Raw genomic sequence first — 26,954 nt, forward strand, 5'->3', positions numbered from 1 at the left:
ACAGAACTCTGCTGTTGCACTACTGCGCAAACTGTATGTACGCTGGCAGATATTTCTAACCACCTAAACTCTGCACGCTTACCTTGCACATGCGCCTTGAATTACCACAAGGTGGCAACACTGGCCCCGGCCATTTGTTTCACAGTCGGAAAAAAAGGAGACAGAACAACAACAACAAACTAACGTTACTGGAGAAGGCAACAACTAGGGCTGAACGATTTTGGAAAATAATCTAATTGCGATTTTTTTTTTTTTTTTTTACCAATTTTGCGATTGCGATTTAATATGCTTTTTTTTTAAAGCTCTTTATGTACTGTATTATTCAACAAGAAAGCTATAAATCATTGTCTAGTATGACCAACACAAAATTAGATAGATTAAACATAAATGTTCTTTTCTGTAGGCCAGGCCTATATGTTACATGAAATTATAGGTGATGCATGAATTGATATGAATGACATTTTTATTTAACAACTACAATCACAGTATATTAACTGATTTGTTGAACTTCCAACCTTGTAAGCATGTAATAATTATGACAACATAAAGCACTGACAAATAAGCCTGGTGTAAACATTAATATGAAAGTCAGAAACAAATCACACAAACTAAAGTAGATTGCAGAAATATAAAAACAAATCTGTTGCTTTACCACACTACTTTAGGTAATTCAAAGTCACTGTAATAAACATATGTAAACATGTGCCCTGCACTTTTTAAACACTGTCTGTTAACTTTAGAACAGTGGTTCTTAAAAACTTTTTTGGTCGCGCCCCCTTTAAATCTATAAAAAAATCCCACCAAATAATTTAATTGGTAATTTTCAACAATGCTTTTTTAATAAAAAGAAAAACTACAGGGAAAAAAACACCTGCATCACTTGAAACATTTAAAAATAGCATAGAGAGAATAACTGTTATTATTATTATTATTCTCTCTCTGTTATTTATTTATGGGTTTCTTGCTGTCCGCTAAGTCATAGGACATACACAGGCTTTCCTCCTCACCAACGACATTAAACACCGTGTCAACACCGGAAACGAGCAGCAAAATACAGTAGAACCACTGATCTATAATAGAGAACATTAATAACAGTCATTATAGATCAGTGAGTAGAACCCATTATAATCAGTGACGCTGTCTTCCCTCTCACAAATCCATCTCCCATTCTAAGTTACGTCCTTTGGCTGTTTGGCTGTTTGGCTGTTTACTGTTTTATTTCTTTTCTTTTTCTACTGATGGCCCGCGCCCCTGAAATATCACATGGTCCTAAGTATCCAGACCCTTTGCTGTGACACTCATATATTTAACTCAGGTGCTGTCCATGTCTTCTGATCATCCTTGAGATGGTTCTACACCTTCATTTGAGTCCAGCTGTGTTTGATTATACTGATTGCTCACCAAATTCTAACCTTTCATTTAAGTATAACAATTGAAAGTGGGGAGAAACTCACATTATGAAATAAATGTTTTTCTCCAATGCACATTGGCCACAATTATTGGCACCCCTAAAAATTATTATGAGTAAAATATCTCTGAAGTATATTCCCATTCATATTTACATTTTTTAGCACACCAAGGTGACTAGGAGCATGAAATTGTCCAGCCATGACTTCCTGTTCCACAGGATTATAAATATGAGGAACACAAAGGCCAATTTCCCTTAATCATCCATCACAAGGAGTAAAACCAAAGATTATAGTTCTGATATGCAGAACAAGATTGTTGAGCTTCACAAAATAGAGTGGCTGTAAGAAAATAGCTAAAGCATTAAAAATTATGCTTTAGCTATTTTCTTAGCTATTTTCCCCATTTCCACCATCAGGGCAATAATTAATAAGTTCCAATCAACTAAAGATGTTACAAATCTGCCTGGAAGAAGATGTGTGTCTATATCGTCCTAATGCACGGTAAGGAGGAGAGTTTGAGTGGCCAAAGACTGTTCAAGGATCACAGCCGGAGAATTGCAAAGATTAGTTGAGTTTTGGGGTCAGAAAAAATAAAACAGCCCCAACATCACCACATGCTGTACAGGAGGCTTTCAAGAAAAGTCCTCCTCGCTCATCCAAAAACAAACTCGAGCATGTTTAGTTGTCAGACACGACTGGAACTTCAAACGGGACTGGCTTCTATGGTCAGATGAAACTAAAAAAAAAAAAAAAAGTACAAAAAGTCTTGTTAAGACTAATGTTACTGATAACAAATCTCTTTGCACTGCAAACAAATATTCTTTTTACTTTATGCAGTTCCCACATATTCATTATGCACCCACCATACATTTTGGTCTCTGTTCTGTTGTCATTTTTTGCGGATCTAAAATCTGCTTGCAAGCTGAAAAGTTTTGCTTGTGAGTAACTGCAAAACAGTGGGCGGTAACTATGCACCAGAATGAAAGATCTGTTTCTATTGATCACTCTTGCTTTGCACAATAATCTGGCCACAACCCACTGCATGGTCCTGGACAGAGAGCGAGCTTGTGGCGTTAAGAAATTCTGCACTGGTCACAGGATGAACAGTGAGAGCATTCTGGAATCCATCATTTTCCATTCTGGGAAGGTCCATATTGTTTTCCATTGTAAGATAATTATAATTCAGGCCCTGAGGTAAAGCAAGATTGAAATTAGATCAGAATGTATTATTTTACATAAATATATTTATATGTATTGTGTTTTTAACATGCTTCGACATTTGGCACTATAACAAGAACATGATCATAGTTTCATAGACAGCACCCATAGGTTAATTCGCGTCATCTCTAGTCAGCAGACCCTTGCAATTTGCAGTAATGCTGTTTAATGTCTTGTTGTAACCATGCTAATTAACTGCACAAATCGCAGCATGTCTGCAGCTGGCCTGCCGAGAACAGGAAGTAATTTACTTTGTGGTTCAGCAGCAGAAGTACATCATTCCATTAAAGTAATCCTGGTTTCTGGACGCTCACTTGTTTTATGTTGGATCCAAACAGCATGTTCAGGTCTGTGTGAATTACTGATGCTTTATTTTCAGGTCACTGCTTTTTATGTAAATGTCCAAAAGGTCCAAATTTGAACAACTAGACTGTCTTAAACCCAGTCTAATGATATGTTGCCTCTGCATGAGACTGATAGCTCACCTAATGAGAGCCAGTGCTTTTAGTTTCTCTGTGGATTGCAGAAGAAATCATTATTTTGGATATTATTTCCACTTGCAGTAATAATAATAATAATAATTTATTTATTCATTTATTTATTTATATTTTGCTTTTTAAGGATCATACACTGATTTACAATAATAAACAATTAGCTTTATCTGCTTCCAATGCATTCTTTTTCCTTTAAACCAGTTAAGTGCACACTGTGCTGATTGCCTACACAACACTAAAACAAATACGAACCCCTAACCTTGGTAGCACATCCTGATAGATACCATTACTGTTTGTCACGATTGGATCCATCCATGATTTTTCTGAACTTAAGTCTGAGTTTTTCTTGACTGCTTAATTGAGTTGACCAATGAAAGTTACTGTGGGTTGGGGTTTGTATTTAACTGGTTTGCTTCCAAAAATTTAAAATCACTAATTGATTTCTACTTTACATTAGTTAGTCTTAAAATATGAAATATTTATATATATTTTTTATGAAATCATGTGTTTTCATTCTTTTAATTAGTCTGAATCTAAAATGATTTTGCATTAACTTACAATTTAATTAAAGTTCCCTTCCGAGGGAACTTCGAACTGCGTCCTCTAGAGGTCGCTATGGGGAATGCCTTCAGCGTGACCGGTGTCTAAAGCATACATCTAAACACGACAATGATATTGGCTGTTGTGTTTAGGGGGTACACGCAGGCGGCGTGACACATGTTTACAACCCCGCCTCCAGCAGCGAGGGTGTCGGAATGTTCAAAAACTGTATACCGTCGCTTAGCCTTTTGGAACTTCTTTATGCCCTCAAACGAAGAACGAAAAATAACTTTGTTTGAAGTATATCGGGACCTTAATGCTTCGTGATGTGCTCCCTGATGTCCAGGCTGGGTGTTTGCTTCAAGAAGCTGCCCCGGCCAGGACACGCTACTCATGTCTCGCCCCGAGGGGTCTCCTGAGATTTTAGTCATGTAAGGCCTCTTTAATCAGTGTTTTATTACCTTTTTTTAGGAAATAAGGTTATTAAAATGTGTGTAATATGTTAAGTTTAATCTTGAACGAATGGGCACGACAAATGCAGAATGTTGAAATGAAGTAAACTTTAATAGTATGTACAATACTTTGAGATTTTTGAGCATTTAAGAGACTTTATAGAAGTATTAACACAACTTTTATAGATGATGTCCTCATGTGATGAATTGAAGCCTCTTGTTAACGTATGCACGCTCCGCCTTGCAAGAAGTCGATTGGAAGATCACGCCGTGGGACGGACTTATGCCGCGGATCAAAAACCCAATGCAAGACAGACTCGAGTGCTTGCTTGCTTCTTCACCTTTCGCCGTGTTAAGAGCACTCCAACTTGTGCTCACATGCTTACCATCATAGCGATCGGTCATCTAAAACTCAAACACTTCAGTTGAAACTTTGTGATCGTCAGAGATCTTCAAAGAATTTAAAGTCTTGCAAACTCAGACTTTTCAGCAGAACTGCTCAAGCCTCTGCGTCATCAAGAAACCAACCAATCTCCGGAGGGCTTCCCCCGAAGGGACGCCATCCTGACGTCATCTCAGTAACCAATCAGCAACGGAATTCCCTCAAGCAGCCAAACCAGGAAACTCAGCTTTTCAGCTGTCACCCAAAACGCAAGTAAACGAACAAAATCGTATCCCTGCTGAACTGGTGCAGAGCTAATTTTAAGCAGTAAACATAAGCCAAGTCTCTGCTTTGTGATTTTCTCAGGTTGCAAGTAAGAGAACTGTAGCGAATACCTTGCTAAAACTTTGGGCTTTCCTCAGAACTCCGTTAACATAATTTTCATTCTTCAGAACTGTATGTATGTGTGTGTCTTAGCTTAGGTCAATGTAATTTAGAATAGCCAATAAATTCTTGTTTCATTTATAAAGAATCGTCTTGTGTCGTGACATTTTAAAGTTAAAACTCTGCCTAGATCCTTGTTACCTTGCTCGAAATTTAATAAGATTACCATTTTGTTTATGTGTCGTTGGCCAATGGAAGTAATATGAACAGAATCGGTAATGTACACGAACGTTAATGTCTCGCTGGACGACCGTTGATAAAGTGTAAACTATTAAAATTTGAAATCAGTCTAATCAGGTTGACTTTGAATCTTCGGATTCGAGTCCTTTCAAAACCTGAATTAATTAGTAATAATTAATTCCCTAAGAAAATTAATCAGACATCACAGTCATCCTCTCAACCATCATGCATGTTCTCTGAGAGGGCTACACTCGCTGAGGCGTTGAGGGGCCTAATACTCTTTTGTTCCACTCTGCAGTTTGATAGACGGTCAGGCCCGCGGGACCTCCCTGTCACACTGCCATTATGGTCGAACCGGTGAATCGCCCCTTTGCGGAGTGGGCTTGAGTACGCTGCGTTCCCTGAGGTATGAGTGAAATGTGTTTCTGCGGAAACCCTTCCTGAGTGATTCGGCTCCGAGGAGCAATAGCTCTTCATGCATTAATGGGTTAATGAGTCCTGTTGTGAGAGCATGAGATTGTGTTCAGCTGCATCAGTTGATGGTCTCTCTTTGGGCTCTGCTAGACTGCCCTTCTAATCTAGCGCTGCTGTCTGGTCGAGCTGAGAATGCTCCCATCAGTGTGAGGGTTAGCTATGAGCCTATTGCTCCCAGTTTGTGCTTTGAAGGCCCGCCTCAGCTTGAGAGCCGAGAGTGCTGCTCCAGAGAACTCCGTATGCAATGATACTGAGTTGTTAGGCTCGTCCTGTTGCCTCCTCGGTCAGTTGCCTCTATGCTGGGACACTTTGGTTCCCTGTTGAAATGTGTAATCCCCTTTTAAGCTGGATCCCATTTCTGATGTACCAGTTGCGGTCAATCTGCTCCCCAGACATGGCTGTGCTCCCCTCACTGCGGGAGGTTCTTTTATGAGCTCGCCGTTACTGGGCAGGTTATGTGAGTCCTTCTCTCTACTTGAGAGTTAGGTACTTCGCCCCTGGGCTATTGATCAGTTCGGTCGAGCTGGGTTCCTCTCCCTTAGCTAAGGGTCAAGCACTCCGCTCTTTGAGCTCTGTGACAGCGACATCAGGTAGTTTGGCTGCTTTCTGCCTCCCTGATTAGTTGCCCCTATTTATTTGAGCCTAGCAGTGCTCCCCTCACCTTAGAGGGTTACCTTTGAGCATGCTCCCCTCACCTTAGAGGGTTACCCTCTCCCAATTGAGCGTCTGAGGCCTCCTCTCAGGGAAAAGCAGGTCCTATGCTTTTGGAGCTCCATTGAGCAGCAGCCTCAGGTTGTTAGGCTTCTCTCTGCCTCCCTGTTAGGCTGCTCTCTTTGTTGGTGAGTTAGCAGTGCTCCCCTCACCTTAGAGGGTTACCTTTTGAGCCCGCCACTCCCAATTGAGCTTCTGAGGTCTCCTCTTATCGGGTCCTCCACTCCTTGGAGCTCCATTGAGCAGCAGCCTCAGGTTGTTAGGCCTCTCTCTGCCTCCCTGTTAGGCTGCTCTCTTTGTTGGTGAGTTTAGCAGTGCTCCCCTCAGCTTAGAGGGTTACCTTTGAGCACGCCACTCCCAATTGAGCGTCTGAGGTCTCCTCTCATTGGGTCCTCTGCTCCTTTAGAGCTCCATTGAGAAGCAGCCTCAGGTTGTTAGGCCTCTCTCTGCCTCCCTATTAGGCTGCTCTCTTTGTTGGTCGAGCTTAGCAGTGCTCCCCTCACCTAGAGGGTCACCTATGAGCTCCCAGTTTGAGGTCTGTCCTGTGACTGTTATGGTTGAGTTGGCGATACCGCTGAATTATTGTCACTCCTTGAGCGGGCCACAGTCACGTAGGGTCTAGGCCTGTCTAAAGGACAGTTTTTTGGTTACCCTTTAGTAACTGTGTTTCTAAATCCATGCTATGGTAAGTGCACACGCTGAGCTTCTGTGCACTTTCTAAAATCCACATTGTGGTAAGTGTGCACACTAGGAATTCTGCACACTTTCTAAAATCCTGTATGGTAAGGGTTATGCGCTGTCAGCCTCGTTTCCTTTCTCTGAGTTGGCTAGGCCCCGGTTTTCACCTTGGGCTCCACTCAACCTATGTATCCCTGTTGGTACATTACGATATTTCTAAATCCATATCTATGGTAAGTGCACATGCTAGTTCTCTGTGCACTTCTCTAAGTCCATATTCATGGTAGGTGTGCACGCTAGCCTTTGTGCACCTTTTTTAAAACCCTTTATGGTAAGGGTGATGCGATGCTGGCCTCGTCCCCTTTCTCTGAGTTGGCTCTGGCCCCGGTTTTTACCTTGGGCTCCACTCTCACACTTTTGTAGACAGGGTGTTGCTACTAAGTCCCCTGGGTGTCTTGTGATCCTCGGGTAGCTTGTTCTTAGAGCAGGAGGTAGTCCCTGTGTGACAGGCCAGGATATGGGTTATGTTAGCCCTGGTACTTGGCCGTATCCCCTTAAAGGAATCCTTTTTATTTTTAATTCCAAGCCTTGAGCTTTGCCCAGGGCTTGAAGCCTTGAGAGGCCAGCCCTTACAGGTAAGTTCTTTGGTGCACAGCTCAGGCCTTTGGCCGTAGGGGGTTATGTCACTGTGTCACTGAAAAACGTCCTAGGAGCAGCTCCGCTGACTTGGTTGAGTTGGTACTTAGTGCTTGCCTTAGTTTTTGCATGCACTCCCCTCAGCATGGCAGCATGGGTATACCGTTCCCCATAGCGACCTCTAGAGGACGCAGTTCAAAGTTCCCTCAGAAGGGAATGTCTCAGGTTACGTATGTAACCATGGTTACCTGAGAAGGGAACGAGACACTGCGTCCTCTAGTTTCCTTGCCATGCTTCGGACGCAAGCTTCAGACAAAGAAGTGGATGACGTGTAATCTCAGCACCCTTTTATACTGTGATCGCGCAGGGTAATGACGTCATAGGCTGTCGCCGGCCAATATCATTGTCGTGTTTAGATGTATGCTTCAGACACCGGTCACGCTGAAGGCATTCCCCATAGCGACCTCTAGAGGACGCAGTGTCTCATTACCTTCTCAGGGAACCATGGTTACATACGTAACCTGAGATGTTTTCCTGAAATAAAAATTTATATTTATAGAAATAGCTAATCAAAAATTGTCCTACACTGTCCTATTTTTGTGTCCCTGTAACATGAATCTTCTGCCAATGGGTTACAGATGTATTTTGTGAGACATGTGGTTCAGAGTATCTACACTACCATTCAAAAGTTTGGGGCCGGTAAGAATTTTTTTTTAATGTTTTTGAAAGATACTTATGCTCACCAAGCCTGTATATATTTGATCAAAAATACAATAAAACAGTAATATTTTTTAAATATAATATATGACAGCAAAGCTACAGAACATTTTCAGAAGCCACTACTCCAATCATCAGTGTCACATGATCCTTTAGAAATCATTATATGCTGATTTAGTGCTCAAGAAACATTTCTTATTATTATGAATGTTGAAAACAGCTGTGCTGCAAACATGATTTTTTGACAAATAGAAAATGAAAACTTTTTTTAATATAGCAGCATTTATTTACAAATATAGTCATTTCTATTACTGTCACTTTTGATCAATTTCATGCATCCTTGCTAAATAAATGCATTAATTTCTTTAAAAGAAAAAAAAACTTACTGACCTCAAACTTTTCAACGGTCATACATATTTGCAGTTTAAGTCATGCAAAAAACCTGAATCCAATCAGATCAGGCTAAGAGCACAACAGTGTTATTTCACATCTATGCCAAAGCACTTAAATAAGCCAGCAGCCATCACCCATGTCCAATCCCATTTAACACATTAACTCACAAACTAGCATATCACACTTACGCCATTTTACCAAGCACATATTCTATACTGTCTCTGGTGCAAATTACGTGCAATACATGTTTTGAACATACGCAGAACATTTTCACATGACTGTGAGCTTGTTTGAGTATATCAATGTACCTGCCTCAGAATTTGAAAAATACTGTGAACTATTGATTATTTGGCCTCCCTGTTGCATTGAGCTTGTCACTCCTTGAGCGGGCCACAGTCACGTAGGGTCTAGGCCTGTCTAAAGGACAGTTTTTTGGTTACCCTTTAGTAACTGTGTTTCTAAATCCATGCTATGGTAAGTGCACACGCTGAGCTTCTGTGCACTTTCTAAAATCCACATTGTGGTAAGTGTGCACACTAGGAATTCTGCACACTTTCTAAAATCCTGTATGGTAAGGGTTATGCGCTGTCAGCCTCGTTTCCTTTCTCTGAGTTGGCTAGGCCCCGGTTTTCACCTTGGGCTCCACTCAACCTATGTATCCCTGTTGGTACATTACGATATTTCTAAATCCATATCTATGGTAAGTGCACATGCTAGTTCTCTGTGCACTTCTCTAAGTCCATATTCATGGTAGGTGTGCACGCTAGCCTTTGTGCACCTTTTTTAAAACCCTTTATGGTAAGGGTGATGCGATGCTGGCCTCGTCCCCTTTCTCTGAGTTGGCTCTGGCCCCGGTTTTTACCTTGGGCTCCACTCTCACACTTTTGTAGACAGGGTGTTGCTACTAAGTCCCCTGGGTGTCTTGTGATCCTCGGGTAGCTTGTTCTTAGAGCAGGAGGTAGTCCCTGTGTGACAGGCCAGGATATGGGTTATGTTAGCCCTGGTACTTGGCCGTATCCCCTTAAAGGAATCCTTTTTATTTTTAATTCCAAGCCTTGAGCTTTATACAGGCCAGCCCTTACAGGTAAGTTCTTTGGTGCACAGCTCAGGCCTTTGGCCGTAGGGGGTTATGTCACTGACAGCCATCAAAACGTCCTAGGAGCAGCTCCGCTGACTTGGTTGAGTTGGTACTTAGTGCTTGCCTTAGTTTTTGCATGCACTCCCCTCAGCATGGCAGCATGGGTATACCGTTCCCCATAGCGACCTCTAGAGGACGCAGTTCAAAGTTCCCTCAGAAGGGAATGTCTCAGGTTACGTATGTAACCATGGTTACCTGAGAAGGGAACGAGACACTGCGTCCTCTAGTTTCCTTGCCATGCTTCGGACGCAAGCTTCAGACAAAGAAGTGGATGACGTGTAATCTCAGCACCCTTTTATACTGTGATCGCGCAGGGTAATGACGTCATAGGCTGTCGCCGGCCAATATCATTGTCGTGTTTAGATGTATGCTTCAGACACCGGTCACGCTGAAGGCATTCCCCATAGCGACCTCTAGAGGACGCAGTGTCTCATTACCTTCTCAGGGAACCATGGTTACATACGTAACCTGAGATGTTTTCCTGAAATAAAAATTTATATTTATAGAAATAGCTAATCAAAAATTGTCCTACACTGTCCTATTTTTGTGTCCCTGTAACATGAATCTTCTGCCAATGGGTTACAGATGTATTTTGTGAGACATGTGGTTCAGAGTATCTACACTACCATTCAAAAGTTTGGGGCCGGTAAGAATTTTTTTTTAATGTTTTTGAAAGATACTTATGCTCACCAAGCCTGTATATATTTGATCAAAAATACAATAAAACAGTAATATTTTTTAAATATAATATATGACAGCAAAGCTACAGAACATTTTCAGAAGCCACTACTCCAATCATCAGTGTCACATGATCCTTTAGAAATCATTATATGCTGATTTAGTGCTCAAGAAACATTTCTTATTATTATGAATGTTGAAAACAGCTGTGCTGCAAACATGATTTTTTGACAAATAGAAAATGAAAACTTTTTTTAATATAGCAGCATTTATTTACAAATATAGTCATTTCTATTACTGTCACTTTTGATCAATTTCATGCATCCTTGCTAAATAAATGCATTAATTTCTTTAAAAGAAAAAAAAACTTACTGACCTCAAACTTTTCAACGGTCATACATATTTGCAGTTTAAGTCATGCAAAAAACCTGAATCCAATCAGATCAGGCTAAGAGCACAACAGTGTTATTTCACATCTATGCCAAAGCACTTAAATAAGCCAGCAGCCATCACCCATGTCCAATCCCATTTAACACATTAACTCACAAACTAGCATATCACACTTACGCCATTTTACCAAGCACATATTCTATACTGTCTCTGGTGCAAATTACGTGCAATACATGTTTTGAACATACGCAGAACATTTTCACATGACTGTGAGCTTGTTTGAGTATATCAATGTACCTGCCTCAGAATTTGAAAAATACTGTGAACTATTGATTATTTGGCCTCCCTGTTGCATTGAGCCCCTCGATGTATAACAGCAAACCCTCTTAATAAAGCATGGACCCTTGGGTAATGTGGTTTCCTGACGAAACTAGACCCTAGGTGAAAAATGTAGTCATTTGTGACCAGCATAAACATTGCCAACTAAGGGAAACCAGCAACATGAAAAGTCCACTTTATCAACACAGGCCTGTTTTTAGAGTTTGCCAGGATGATCTGTACATAGTTCAGGCTCTGAGCCCCCCAATACACCTCCTCCCTTCCTTCAGCTTATTTCGGCACACAGCTCTCTCAGCCACATTTGCCCTGGGATAGATACTATTTTAGCTTGAGCCTTATTGGAATCTCATGATATGAGATCCTTGGTGATTACAGGAAAGCAGCAGACACAGAACTGATCCTGGATTGAAACTCAATTTATCCAGAATCATGCAGTTCTATTTTGCACAGAAACAGCTCTTAAAGAGTCCAGTTTTTATGTAGCCTGTTGATTTTTGTTCATGGTATTCAGCTCCAATAAATGGTTTGCAAAAAAAGTGACACAGGATAAATGTTTGATATCATTATTTAATCACATTGGAATCTAAACTGGGAATCGAAAAGAATCAGAATCGATAAGCAGAATCGGACTTCAAACGATACCCAACCCTACCCTCAGGCCATTCAAGATGTAGATGAGTTTGTTTATTCATCAGAACAGATTTGGAGAAATTTAGTACTTTCTCACCTGTGGATCCTCTGCAGTAAATGGGAGCCGTCAGAATGAGAGTTTAAACGGCTGATAAAAACATCACAAGAATCCACAAGTAATCCACATGACTCTAGTCCATAAATTAATGTCTTGTGAAGTGAAAAGCTGCATGTTTATAATAAACAAATCTATAATTAAGATGTTTTTAACTTTAAACTGTTGCTTCTGGCTAAAATATGAGTCCTCTATCAATAATATTGCTTTCTCCAGTGAAAAAGTAATCTCCTCTGAATTAGGAGAGAAATATGCACAGATCAAGCACCGTTTAGTGAAAACAGTCCTAAACAAATCATGTTGGTGTATTATGATGAGAGGACAACAGGGGGTGGAAGCATTATTACGGATTATGGATGTTATTATAATGGAATTTTGGCCAACAGTTTAAAGTTAAAAACACGTGATGTTTTAGTCAGCCGTTTAAACTCTCATTCTGACGGCACCCATTCACTGCAGAGGATCTATTACTGTGGTGTAATGCTAAATTTCACCAAATGTGTTCCAATGAAGAAACAATTTCATCTACATCTTGGATGGCCTGAGGATGAGTAATTTTCCAGCAAATTTTCATTTTTGGGTGAACTATTATTTTAATAAAACTGAAAGCTGATTAAATAATAAACTATTAAAACAATGCAATTTTGATTGTTTTGATTTGGATACCATTTTTGTTTTCAAGACAGGATTTAAAGGAGTAGTTCAACCAAAAATGAAAATTCTGTCATCATTTACTCACCCTTATGTTGTTACAAACTTGTTTGGCTTTCTTTGTTCTGAGAAATGAAACTTCTGGACCACGCTGACATAATATGGAGAAAGACAGCTGAAATATTTTTCAAAATATCTGCCTTAGTGTTCCACAGAAGCATGAGGGTGAGTAAATGATGACAGAATTTTACATTCTAAATGCTCATAAAAATATTGCATAGATGTCATAAACCAAATTCGAGTCCCAGTTAATCATTACCTCTTACCTCATATTTCTCCACACAGCTCATGCCAGCATAATCAATGATACAGCGACCGAGCCACTCATCAGGTCTGATGCTTATGATGTCAGTCCTGCATTGCTCCAAGAAAGGCTGGAGCTTCAGAAGTAGTGCACGGGATAGTAGAAATCCTGGTCCACTGTGACAGTACCTCCCCTTGGTTTCACCTCCAATGAACTCTCCGGGCTGGCCCATGTAAAGCTGAAGGTCCATGCTCAGGTGGCTTACTAAGGTCTTCAGCCTTTCGGGCTGGGTGTAGGTATCATCCTGAACAAAGTAGAACCAATCATAATCGGCAATGTGATGTTCCAGAAGATGTCGGACAGACTGGAACATGTTTGGAACTGGACGCTCGTCACCGTGGGCTACCACAAACATTCCATTAGGGAGTTTGTGATTGCGAGTGTCTGTAAAGAAGATGAGATGGCCATCCAGGTGGTGGTTGAGGGTCCGGTTGATGGCCACAGCTAAAGTGTTCATGGTGGTTTTGGAGGTAAATACTGAGACAAAGAGACGTTCACGAATTCCAAGCTCTGTGCTGGCATACTTGGCTCTAAAGAGAGAAAGATTATGGATATATAATAACAAGAATTATAAATAATAACATGAAGAGTAAAGAAATATAAAATCACAGCATAGTTACATTAGGAAGTCACAAGGTTTGATGTGCCAGTTGGTCAAATAAACCAACCCAACCATTTATAACATACCACACACAGAAGTCCAAAATAGGCAGCAGTTGTGTCATTATTTACCCATGTCATTTAAAACTTGTCTGCTGTCGTTTTTCCATGAAACCCAAAATAATTCTCATACAGCTCTTTCTGTATATGACAGTTCAGAGTGATATAGGACAAACCAAATTCTGAAACCATATGATAGTAGTTTCGTGTAAAGAAAGGTTTGGCCAAAATTTAAAAGAACATTATCTCCCATTCTCAAATCTCATTCTTCTTTCCACACATTTGAATTGGCATGTTATGTTCAGTAACGACATAAAGATATTTTGGCATCCATGACCCTGAATGTGAATGCAAACGAGATTTCAGAACTTCAGCGAAGAGGAAGATTATTAGTCAATGATGTAATGATTTAATTTTCTTTGTTCCTAACAAAAAGCTATTGTGTGACTTGAACAGCTTTATTCACTATGCACCAATTTTGGAAAAATGCTGCATATAAACATTCATCAAAATTCCTTTTGTCTTTCACAAAAACAACAACAACAGGGTTGGTGTTGAAATATTAATTTAAAAAATGTGCTTAGATTATGTGTTACAAACTATAGTAATTGATAATGTGTATTTTATATTTAAAACATTTTTGTCCTCATTGTCTTAGGATAAATCTTTCACAAATTGCCAAAAATGTTGACAGGCAGTTGGGTATTTATTCCACACAAAGTTTTTCATTTTCTTTCTGACTTCTCAAACTGCAGACGTCATCCTATGTTCTATTCACTCAAACTTTAGATGCCATGTCCCTGTGATGGACTAGCCATTCTTACAGGGTTTTCCCCTGCTTTTCTCCTAATTTGCTGGGATAGAGGATAGACCCTATATGATATATTTGCTCTCATTTGTACATCTATTGGTGTTTGACATTTTCTTTTAAACTATATGCTCAAACTAAGTGTAACGCTTAATATTGGCTGGAAAATCCATTAAACAAAATGTTACTGTTTAGTAACTCTCAACGACTCTGGAAACTTTATTAGCCACCACTTTAAATACAATCAAACAGTAGTTAGTATTATCATTATTATATAATGGCCAAGGGGCAAAATCAGAGCCATGTGCTTTTTTTTTGCAAGTGTCCTACTAAAGTTATCCGTATTTTGCTCACAAAAGACAAACCAGATAACTTTAGTTTAGCAGCATACCTCTTGCAGAAAAGCTCCACAGACACAAAGGAAATAAATCTGCTTGAGATGCTGTTGTTTATATTATTATTATTATTAGGCCTATTATTATTATTATCATTATCATCATCATCGTCATTATTATTATTATTATTATTAAAACGTGGTTGACTCATTAGGTTTTTTTTTTACAAACTACTCACAACCTTTCATGCTTTAAATACACCCAAGGACTTTAGTCAGGATAAGCTCTGTATAGAATCATTGGTGGAGCTCCATTCTACACCTACCTGAAAACTTTCTTTGGAGGACCTTCCTGGGCAGGCTTGTTATAAGGCAATATTCTGGGCTCAAAATCCTCCTGGATATTTCCGTTGTCAGTTGTGCCACTGGATATCGAGCTAGGTTTACGGGCCCCTGTCGAGCTCCCGGGATGCCCTATGAGCATCTCATCGGCTGCTCCTATCCAGTCAGAGTCGCAGGACTCATCCACCCAAGTGACGCTCAGGAGACTCAGAGTGAATCCCAGAGAGATGCCCACAATAATCGGTCCGGTCGGCCTAATCAGAGACACTAGCATTGCAATTCTCATGTTTTAGTGGGTGGCAGTAAACAGTGAACTGTCCGCTCCACAGCACAACGAAGAGATGCTTTTAGCAGAACGAGGCTGCGGAATCGCGTCGCGCTCTCTCTTCGCACCTATAAAGACGCAGACGTGACGGTCTCTGTTGCCTTTTGACGTGTCATCGCTCCGGACTCCGCCCGTTACTAACCAGACATCAGTCAATGCAAATTCTAAGCGCTGATTACTGCCATTCGACAGAAGCATGGATGGAGGAGGCGCCATCTGCGAGACCGCAACAAACCTATCATTAACTCCAGCTATAATTTAGGGTAAAAGCGAATTTGGTCGTTTGCCCTGCCCCTAGCATATTGCGAGGAAACCGCATTTGACCTGGAAAGATCTTTCTTTGTCTCACTAGAGGGCGACCCTTCTCTTTGAGACTATGAATGTAATCCTACATGTGGACGCAAAAAAGGAAAAAGAATAATAATAATAATAATAATAAAATACATAAATAAATAATACTCTTATTATTAGGTGTTATTTTAAACATTTAATGTAATTAAAAATAAGAAAATAAATTATTCTAAAACAAAACAAAGCAAACAAACGAAAAACGAGTTGAAAAAAATTACTGAAGAAATGAAAAACAGGCTAAAAATAACACATAGCCTATTATTATGTAAAAAGGCCTGTTTAATGTTTAAAAATATAGGCTAATAATACATACATAACAGACAATGTGTGTGTATTACTCACTTCAAACATTGTCAAATGTTTGCTCATACACACATTTTTTTTGTCATCTTTTTGGACTAAAATGTTTTTGTTTAACATTTAGGTGAAAGGTTTCAGTAAATGTTATATAAGAAAAACGAGTTGAAAAAAATTACTGAAGAAATGAAAAACAGGCTAAAAATAACACAGCCTATTATTATGTAAAAAGGCCTGTTTAATGTTTAAAAATATAGGCTAATAATACATACATAACAGACAATGTGTGTGTATTACTCACTTCAAACATTGTCAAATGTTTGCTCATACACACATTTTTTTGTCATCTTTTTGGACTAAAATGTTTTTGTTTAACATTTAGGTGAAAGGTTTCAGTAAATGTTATATAAGAGATTTTGCTGATTCAGAAGACCCTGTTCTGTCATCTAACATGCACCTGACATAATGATCGTGTGAATCATATTGTAACCAAGAAGTGAAATGTCCCCCCCCCCCTTTAAAAATTGCAATCAATCAATAAATCAATCAAACAATAGCTTTTGGTCCCTGTAACAGGAGCTATGAATTACATTATCTCCAAATACTCACAAACACAATCATGGTATGCTTTGCGCACACCAATTTCCTCCCCATAAATCAGTTATTCACAGGCAAATAACTACACCACTCTCAGACTTTAAATGTGCACAAACATGGTGCAATATACACAAAAACATAGCTCAGACCTTGCTTTCTCTTTCATTCTGTCCTCCCCTGGAGCATCACATCTGTTCCTTCTACTGCATGCCTGCAGCTACAACTGAAGAACAAAGTGGAATTCCCAGAGCTGTGCTGTGTCTTTCTGTCTTTCTGTCTTTCTGTCCCATTACAGAGAAAACATTTTTCTCCATGTATGTGGTTGTTAAAACAGTAAATATTCTGACTGGGTTGGGTTTGTTACAGTTTTATTTTCTGCAGATGAAGCGGAGCATGAAGTGTTCTCCCAGGGGTAATCATTATTTTGGGAGTATAATGGTAATTGTTTATTAAATGTCTTTAGTAAGAAACAATGTAACACTTTTGGAAATAGTATATTTGAGGTGATTCTGTGTGTGTATTTACCAGTGCCTTACATTTTTCAGTGTAAAGCCCTCAAAACATATGTTAGCTGAAGAACAAATACAAGAGAACTATTCAGTCAAGTATGTAGTCGTTTTATTCTTCCACTAGGTGGCAGTAATTCATTAAACTGAGTGTCCTAAAATTTCCCCATTACATTTAGAAGATGTGCTTTTAAGTGCCATGTGTAGAGATGCATTTATGCTTTGCAACATTGATGAGATGAGAAAAAAAAAACTGGAAATGATTTAGAAGAACTTGCATTCATCTTCCATATTATACGAGATTATATATGAAATATGAGATCTAGAAGTCACTGTGAGGTACTAATGAAAAACTATGTAACACCAAAGAAACTTTGTGAAACTGTTTTATTCATTTCCCCCCAAATGTCCACTTGTCCACCCAAAAAAGTACAATGAATAAAACCATAGGAATAGATTTGAAGGTCAAAGACCTTTCCGAGTGGATGGAGATGATTGTCCAGGCCTACAGTTGCGGTATTCACAGTAAGCCATCAGAGTGTATGGGGCCCTGAGCCAGGCATTGTTCATTCACAGCTCACAGTTGTCATCTGAACACTGAGGCTGTTTACTGTCTCTGGGATAAACGCAAGGAATGTATGGCAGAGTTTACTAAATAATGTTACTATGCCACCACTTCCCTCGGAAAGCCCAGATCACATGATAGCAGAGGCTTCTGCCTCTTCAACGCACCCAGTGTTCTTAGATGGCCTGAGAGTGAATACATTTTCAGCAAATTTACATTTTTGGGGGTTAACTACGTCTCAGAGCCTACTAGCTGAACATACACCAAGCAGTTTGGAGAATGCATGGATGGATATTACATTTTTGTTTTTCTTTTCTGTGTTTTTGTTTCTGAAATATGCCCATTCAATTTAGAAATGTTGTGTCAATATTTAATAATTAAATGTGTTTTTAGAAATGTCAGGTCATCGATTCTTGGAATTCTTTTTAGTATAACTACTATAAATTTCTAGAATGAAGTGTCCTTTTCTATGTTGTGTGCATGGTATCATCAAAATAATTGTCTGCCAATTGATGAACTCAAGCAGCTACATCTGATTATGCTGGCATCTTGCAATAAATAAATTAACTAATTAATTAAAGAGGCAGATGCAAGAAAATATCAGTGGCCATATAAGGCTTCCCAATCCATCCCAAGACTGCCCTGAGAGAAAGACTAGAACTCTTATACATTTGATCAAAGTTTGATAAACAAGAAGATGATAAAGCAACAAGTCATTTTAAGTTTTTCTTTGCTTCTGAATTTTGATGGGAAGGTTTGGCATGAACATTTGAAATTCATTCTGTTTGGCTGGAAAATGTTCTAACAGACAAATTCTGGCTGATAACACAGGATATTGATATAGCTGTAGGGCCAAGAGGACTGCCAAGGTCAACACAGGCAAGAGAACACTTTATGAAAAACATATCAAAAACGACAGCTGGACATCATAACACTAATTTAAATTTAAGGCCTGATGAAAACGAGAAATAAAACGAAAACAAAGTGAGTCAGTTTTCTGGTTGACATAAATTCATGGGAATCATTTCTGTTTCCAAAACAAATAAGGGCTGTCCCTTACGAAAAATAAGTTTATTCAAGTGTGCTATTAGTATACTTCTTTTAAACTAAAAATAGGAAAGTATACTTTTAGTCTACTTTTTATGTACTTCTCAGAAATGGGCTTTATGTACTTCTCAGAAATATACTTAAAATGACATTTAAGTATACTTGACTTATACTTAGAAAAAGTCTAAATATATTTTAGCTATTCTTGTGTTCCTAGAATCCGTGTTTTCATTGTTATACTGTAGGGGGTGCTGGTACACATCTTCTGTACAGAATTTCCAAAAAACACAAGTGAAGAAGAAACCGAAACAACAGATGCTTCCACATGTATTCTAACACGATCATCAGACATAAAACAGCATCAAAACTGTGTAACATTATGGAATAAAATGTCGACCAATGAAGAGGTAATAATAACTGTCAAGCTTTGGGGTGTTGATCGACTCTATCTACGTTTTGATTATCATTCTGAATCCAATTCATAGTCTTTTTTCAGCTTTTTGTTCAAAATGCTGTTTATTTCTTTATTTTTTATTTATGAAACTTATCCACATTCAAGTGTTTAAAAAAAGAATGCATGAAGCTAGAATAAAATGTTTTTGTTTACAATCAGATACCCTGTTCTTTTAATGTTTTGTATATTCAGATATTCATGTAACAAAATATATACAAATTAATACCTAAATAGGGACATAGTAGTATACTTAAAGTATAATGTAAAGTTCACTTAAAGAGTATACTTGCAGTATAAAACTACTAAAGTAGTAGTTTACTGAGACTATACTTCAAAGTGTACTAAAAATGCTACTACAAGTATTTAATTAGTAAACTATCAGTTTACCTATAAGTTAACTTTTAGTATAGTTGTAGTACAAACTAAACATTTTGATGTAAACTAGTTGTGTACAGTACAGTACTGTAAACTAGTAAGTTTACTACTGTTATACTTAAAAGTATACTTTTATATACTAGAAAGTGGGCCAATTTAGTCCCAAGGAGTATTGAAATAGTACACTTACAAGTATACTACTAGTACACTGATATTTGTATACGTACTACATAAAGTACACTTAAAATATACTTGAACTTTACTTAAGTATACTTACTAAAATAAACTTGAGGTATACTACTTTTTGGTAAGGGGTGCGGGTTTACATCAACTAAACGAGTGTCATATAGGGTTTCTGCACCGTTTGTTTACAAACTCCTGAACTTTTTGTCTTGACAGGGATTTTTCTGACGCTACGTCAACAGAGGTGGAATGCGCGCGTGCCAATATGTTAATAAGATTCGATAGACAGGCTGTTCAGAAGTGAGTCGCGCGGGTTTTACTCAGTGTACGCTTTTGAAAAGCATGCTTATTTGATGCCAGTTGTTTGGTCTCACTAAAGAAGTGGAATATATATTTTTAATTGAGTTAAAAGTAGCGATGATTCTTTTGTGCTCGCGCCCCTTTCTTTTTTGCGCATCTTGGTCTTCACGTACTTTTAATCGCGTCTCGGCAGGGCATTTAAAACGTTTTCATGCTGTTCTTCATTATTGCTGGATATGACGCCAATACAAATATTCACCGACAAAACTCGGACACATCGGTGGGACAGTTTCAGGTAGATTTAACCCGTTTGTGGATGTAAATCCCTGGATGATGCTCTCAATGCAAAAACACGTCCTCTTGTTACTTATTATCCTCAATACGACCCTCACACCTCTGCAACGAAGGTAAGCGGCTTATTCCTGCCTGTTAATATTCTTGTTATTGAGCTGCACAAATAAGGTTCTATGAAAACTAATGCAGCATTACTTCTAAAAATTTTCATTTGAGGCAGTTAGATGAAGGTGATTGCAGCAACAAACGCAGGGATTTATGATTTTGCATTCAAGTTCAACAAGCCTTTTTAAATAACAAGATGCAATGAAAGATGTGAAAAACTGGTTTGTTAATGGCAAATAACTTTAAGAGGGAGGGTCGAGACTTAAAGGATGAAAGAAGGAGGGAAGTGAGGAAAAGGACAGAGTATCTACAGTTTTTTTGTTGTAAATGTATCCTCTTTGTTGAAATGGGTTTAAAAAATAGAAAAATAAAATAATCATAAACTTGGTAACACTACTTGAAGGGGTGTGCATAAGACTGACATGGCACCTTCATAATCATGACATGACACATGTCATGAATATGAAGGAGGTTTTATGCATGTTTATGACAACTGTCATTAAGTGTCATTCGCTCAGTTATGTCATTTTTAATGCAAATATGACATTATTTGACCTAACCCTACCCCTACCCTTACCCCTAACCATAGCCCATAACAAAGACATCTCAAACAATGTCAATAAAACCTAAAACATTGCTACCGTATTTTCTACGGTAAAACTCCGGCAACCACAGCTGCCGGTTTTTTACCGTACATTTTACGGAATTTTTTTTACAGGTTAGGTGTCATGTCATGATTATGAAGGTGTCATGTCAGTCTTATGCACACCCCTTCAAGTAAAGTGTAACCATAAAGGTTTATCAATTTTAGGTTTATTATTTGGAGAAGGCACTCAGGTACTATGAGAGAGTAGATCTCTGAAAATCCTCTTTTGTGTGGTTTTGTGTGTCTGTATCTAGTGGTATATACCTATTTCTTTTGCACCAGGGTGGATGGCAACCCTTTAGTGATGGATCCCAATATTATCTGCCGTAGAACTAAAACGTTGGTAGGCAGAAATGCCGACGTGTGCCAGTCTCAGCCTGAGATAGTTCAAGAAGTGGCAAATGGTGCCCGGTTGGGCATGCGAGAATGCCAACATCAGTTCCACAGCCGTCGCTGGAACTGCACCAGCCAGAGCAGAAACCTGGCCAAGATCCTGCAACAAGGTGAGGAACAATACAAAAGCTCCTCATTATATTAATTTATGTGCTTGAAACTTTTAAATGAAGATGAAATAGATACAGCCTTCTTAACAATTAGAATAACAATGACCCTGTTCAGCAAATTATGATCCAGAATGGGTGCTTCCATTGGCCTCTCTTTTTATTTATCATCTGCATAATAGGAATTCGTATATTTTTGCAATATCACTATGAGTCATCATTCCCCAGAACATCATTTCGAAATCCCCATTGGGTTGAAAATGTAGTTTAGACCAAAATACAGACTCATTTTCCAGTAATCAGATCTGACTTTATTCCCAGAAAGACACTGTACATGTGTTGTTGTTTAATACTTTTAGTCTTTTGTGCAGATAATTTGTTGCTCAGTCAGTTTTTTTTTTATGTAAACCTGTAAACAACCCTCACGTTGATCCAAATCTGTATGAGTTTCTTTATTCTGTTTAGTACAAAAGAAAATTTTCCAGTAATCAGATCTGACTTTATTCCCAGAAAGACACTGTACATGTGTTGTTGTTTAATACTTTTAGTCTTTTGTGCAGATAATTTGTTGCTCAGTCAGTTTTTTTTTTTTTATGTAAACCTGTTAACAACCCTCACGTTGATCCAAATCTGTATGAGTTTCTTTATTCTGTTTAGTACAAAAGAAGATAGTATGGGGGAAAGTACTATGGAATTCAATGGCTACCGTCAACTGTTTGGTTACCAACAATCTTCAAAATATTTTCTTTTGTGTTCGACAGAAGAAAGAAACTCATACAGGTTTGGAACAACTTGTGGGTAAGTAAATGATGGCAGAATCGTCATTTTTGGATAAACAATCCAATGAAGGCCTTCATTAACACCATGTAGTTAGCCGTATGACCTTTAGAGGGCATAATTGTATTATGTCAGTTTGACCGTGTTAATGGTTACTTGACATAACATATATGAAGAAAAAAGCAGTAGACCTTATGCTTTTATTAGTATTTTAGACCTTGTAGTGCATGTGTCTACATGAGGCTGAGATGAGGCATCTCGCCAATAAAAGACATTTGGTTTGTTATGATTGCACTTTTTTAAATCCAAACATGACATGCCAGTTGCCGTCAGTTTATAAGTTAGACTTGTATACATGTTAATTTGATACCCCAAGAGTGAGTGTGTCTTGGAGGAATCATTTATACTAAGGAAAAAAATGCTTTTTGGCAGGTCAAGGTGTATTGAGGCAGGTCTAGACAACGGAGAAGTGTGAGGAATGTGAATCTGCTAAATGAGTTATTGTTAATGTGGCAATTCCTTAGATATTTAAGTGATCTTAGAAGTGGGATGGGGTGTTGTCCTGAAACAAGAGTTTAGATAAAGATCATAATCAAACACATACCATGAGATGATCCACATGGCACTTTTTCAGATGGTCATGATGAGACAAAATATAAGGTTTTGTATTTAGACAAACTGTAGATTTTTCCCTGTTGAGTTAAGGTTCTGTTCTGAACTGTTCTCTAGATATCCGGGAAACTGCATTTGTGTATGCTATCACAGCTGCTGGGGTGCTGCATGCAGTAACACAAGCCTGCAGCCAGGGAGCACTGCCACAGTGCGGCTGTGTGACCCTTCAAAGTTCCTCTGAAACTTACCATGACTCCCCAGCAGAGCAGGTACTCATCCAGGCTTCACCTGTCCAAGATGGGCGCTGGGAATGGGGGGGCTGCGGAGATGATGTGGACTTTGGCTACGAGAAGTCTCGTCAGTTCATGGACACCAGGCAGCAAAAAGGCAAGAGTGACATCAGGACCCTTATTGACCTGCACAACAATGAGGCAGGAAGACTGGTACGTTTACATTTCAGGGTTTGGCTTGGAACACAGAAGGATATAACATTGTACATTGGACATTGTAGTAAATATAACTTTTGCATTCTCATTTGCTTCAGTAAGAAAGGGCTAAGAACACTATTGCATTTCCACAACTTTCCAAAAGAGGAAAAATATACACAGAAGGCAGCAAAGAGAAATATGTCAAATCTACATCACTCCTTCAACATCTGCTGTTTACTCTTTAATCTCTTTTTTGTATATATATATGCCTTCACCTTTCACCTTTACACTTATATGGACAAATAAAATTGCATATTTTTTAAGCAAAATCACACGAGCAAGAGTGCTGTTGTTCTGTAGGTCAACATGAGTATTATTTAGCCATTAGCAGGATGCCGCGAGTAATTCAAACCAAGCAGCACGATAGCGAGTGTAATATTGGTTTTGTACAACGGTTTAATAATACGATAGGTTAATATTGAGTCACTTACATTTTCGAAATAATATTCCCAGTTATTTTGTCTATTTTGATCCTGCCGACAAAAATAGTTCCACAACAATTCAAAGCAGAATCAGCAGTGGGGCCTCGCACATCAACAAAGTTTTGTCCCTGAATGAATCAGTGTTTTGAACGAATCCACTCACTCTACTGGCGTATCATATAACCTGATGTAAAGTTTGCCATGTGTTTCTTTCAGTACTGTCTGTGGTTGCTAATGTTTATATGGCATAGTACGTTTTATGCAGTCTGAGATTCTTATCGAAATGTAGATTTTGGAATAGTAGAAATTTCACTGATATTCACAGAGCTTTTTATTGCAATGTTTGTTATATACCTTTCAATATTTTATTTAGTTTCTTCATAATAATATAGCCTTTAAAAATACAAACTTAGCAATATTCAAAGCAGTCAACATACTGTACATGTAAATGGGGAGTGTGTGTGCAAGTAGCACATGTACAGGCCCAGTCTTTTATACAGATAATGAGAGTAAATTATGTTTTGTTTTGTTGCTTACGGGGTTGACTATATAAGTTTTAATTAAATAAGAAAGGGGAAATTCCCATTCACCTATCACAGTTTTATTACCATTACTATCACCAACTGCTTTATAGTTCACAACACAAACACACTTTGGACCAACTTTTTAAAAAAAAAACTCTAATCTGTTACAGCTAAATGTGTTAGTTTTTGGTTTGATATTTAATTTTTTATTTAATAATAAACAAAAAAGATTCATCTTTCCAAAGACAAAAACATTCATAAAAAGTAAAAACATTATTTATTATAAAGACCACATTTAATATAAAATAAGCTTTTTTTATTCCTTATATTCACCACCATAAACAAAGGCTATAATTAGCTATATGTAAGTAAACTTTTCACTTAGTTTTGCGCTCACAAAATTTTGTTAGTCAACATTTAATTTAGTTTATTAATATCAATAAAAACAACTTTGAATGGCCTTAATATTTATTGTGATGTCTTTTTAAAAATATGCATATTCTCTGTTATGTGCCAATAAATAAATAAATTAACAAAAAACAAAACTGATAAAACCCACAATAATTTCAACAGTCAGTAAATGTAGCCAGTATGTTTTCTGCACATCAACTCTCTGGTGTCAAACATACTATTTAAACAAAATTGTTTATTCATTTATTTGTTTGTTTCTTATTATTTTTTATGGGACGTGTTATTTGGTTTTAGACAAACTGAACAAAACATGTTTAAACTGTAAACCATAATTTTTGATTAGACCAATATGAAAATGCACTTTAAATAAATGACACAATCGTTTCGCTTTTCCAGTATTTATTTATTTATTTAGCTAAACTGAGCTGAATAATGACACCATTGACTTTTGTGACAGCTGATTTATGGCTGAAATTGAATTTTTATTAAAAACTGTTTATTACAGTGAAACTACTTTGAAAAAATCTATGTTGTCTAAAGCACTATATAAATAAATGTGGCTTATAAGATATCTGAGCAAACATCTCCCAGAGGTGCTTTTAATTTAAAAGACTGGATGTGGAACAGATGAACAGATGAAGAAAAAGAGCAAATGTTGTCTATTTTCTCACTTTTCTCTCTTGCCTTATGTGCCTTATGTGCCTACAGGCCATACGGACACAAATGCGGACAGAGTGTAAATGTCATGGCCTTTCTGGTTCCTGCACTCTTCGCAGCTGCTGGAGGAAGATGCCTATCTTCCGTCAGGTCGGTGACTACCTCATGCAGAGCTTCCATAAGGCCATTCGTGTGATGAGTGGGAATGATGGTAAATCGCTTGCCACCATCGATCCAGATACCCTTCCCCTGGATGCTAACATCCTCATCTATTCAGCTGAGTCACCTGATTTCTGTCAGGCCAATCAAAGGATGGGTACAGAAGGCACACAGGGTCGTGTGTGTAACAGCACAGAGACTGGGCCGGGAGGCTGTGACAGCTTGTGCTGTGGTAAAGGATTTGCAGACAATACACTGGAATATGAGGAAAACTGTCAGTGTAGGTTTCACTGGTGCTGTGAGGTTCAGTGCCAGAGATGTTCTGTGAGAAAGGAGGTGAGCCTTTGCTTGTGAAGTCTGCTCAAGGAGATAAAAAAATATCTGTATTAGTTGTGTTTGAGCTGGAAGGGCATGTTTGTTTTCTCCCCTATGCATAAGAATGTCCTCTGTGCAGAATGAAGCAGTGACTTGTGAAAACAGGTGCTTACCATCCTATTGCTTACGTTAATTTTTTGATGGTCCTCAGGACTGAGCAGTGTCGCCATGTTTTGCTAGAGAAATAATTGACCTGGTCTGAACAAAAACAAGCACAAATTAGCACAAATTATTACCTGGCATGGGTCACCCATCCTTCGGATGAGACGTTAAACCGAGGTCCTGACTCTCTGTGGTCATTAAAAATCCCAGGATGTCTTTCGAAAAGAGTAGAGGTGTGACTTCGGCATCCTGGCCAAATTTGCCCATTGGCCTCTGATCACCCAAAATATGCGACTCCTGGTTTTAGGTGGTGGAGCACATCACTCAGTCTGCAAAGGGCAGCCCTACATGTACCGCTTTGAAACATATTTTGTTCCAGTTTCCAGCATTTGGCATTGTTCTGCCAAAAAATATTTTTCATTTTCATTCTTTGAACCATTTGTAGTCTCTTTCAAAAATGACCATCTCATCACAGCATAAACGCACTGAATTATTATTATTATTAGTTTTTTTTTTCTTGTCATCAAAACTTATAAGACATGTAAACTCCAACCACTTTATTTTCCCTGGCTTTCTAAATAAAGTATTATTTACAAATATAATATGTGTGCATTGATGGCTATTTATTTTTTTTCTTATTTAAGAAATGTCTTAGCTTTGCATTAAAAGCAGCTTCTGGAATGAATAAGAGCACCATTTCAGTGC

General features: G+C 38.3%; 2 protein-coding genes across 2 annotated transcripts; one reads left to right on the forward strand and one right to left on the reverse strand.

The window, feature by feature from the left end:
* Positions 1 to 2,403: 2,403 nt before the first annotated feature.
* On the reverse strand, positions 2,404 to 15,571 carry LOC107566308 (chondroitin sulfate synthase 2-like). The gene is made up of 3 exons (XM_016251721.1): positions 15,162 to 15,571; positions 12,996 to 13,563; positions 2,404 to 2,598 (listed from the first exon to the last, which is right to left on the reverse strand). Exons 1-3 carry the CDS (start codon positions 15,461 to 15,463, stop codon positions 2,404 to 2,406), a joined length of 1,065 nt encoding a protein of 354 aa, XP_016107207.1. The 5' UTR covers positions 15,464 to 15,571.
* Positions 15,572 to 20,175: 4,604 nt separating this feature from the next.
* On the forward strand, positions 20,176 to 26,453 carry LOC107566314 (protein Wnt-6-like). Its single transcript, XM_016251728.1, has 4 exons — positions 20,176 to 20,584; positions 21,505 to 21,725; positions 23,229 to 23,554; positions 25,665 to 26,453. The coding sequence occupies exons 1-4, from the start codon at positions 20,508 to 20,510 to the stop codon at positions 26,124 to 26,126; spliced, it is 1,086 nt and encodes a 361-aa protein (XP_016107214.1). The 5' UTR covers positions 20,176 to 20,507; the 3' UTR covers positions 26,127 to 26,453.
* Positions 26,454 to 26,954: the final 501 nt, after the last annotated feature.

Source organism: Sinocyclocheilus grahami, unplaced genomic scaffold (assembly GCF_001515645.1).
Source record: "Sinocyclocheilus grahami isolate Dianchi unplaced genomic scaffold, SAMN03320097.WGS_v1.1 scaffold1069.1, whole genome shotgun sequence".
Lineage (NCBI taxonomy): Eukaryota > Metazoa > Chordata > Actinopteri > Cypriniformes > Cyprinidae > Sinocyclocheilus > Sinocyclocheilus grahami.

Excerpts from the sequence above, each read along its gene's own strand:
- LOC107566314 (XM_016251728.1), top strand. The coding sequence starts at position 20,508 with ATGATGCTCTCAATGCAAAAACACGTCCTCTTGTTACTTATTATCCTC. Across the intron at positions 20,585-21,504 it reads CTCACACCTCTGCAACGAAG|GGTGGATGGCAACCCTTTAG; the intron begins GTAAGCGGCTTA and ends CTTTTGCACCAG. Across the intron at positions 21,726-23,228 it reads GGCCAAGATCCTGCAACAAG|ATATCCGGGAAACTGCATTT; the intron begins GTGAGGAACAAT and ends ACTGTTCTCTAG.
- LOC107566308 (XM_016251721.1), bottom strand. The coding sequence starts at position 15,463 with ATGAGAATTGCAATGCTAGTGTCTCTGATTAGGCCGACCGGACCGATT. Across the intron at positions 13,564-15,161 it reads CCTCCAAAGAAAGTTTTCAG|AGCCAAGTATGCCAGCACAG; the intron begins GTAGGTGTAGAA and ends TTCTCTCTTTAG. Across the intron at positions 2,599-12,995 it reads GCTGTGTGGAGAAATATGAG|GGCCTGAATTATAATTATCT; the intron begins GTAAGAGGTAAT and ends GCTTTACCTCAG.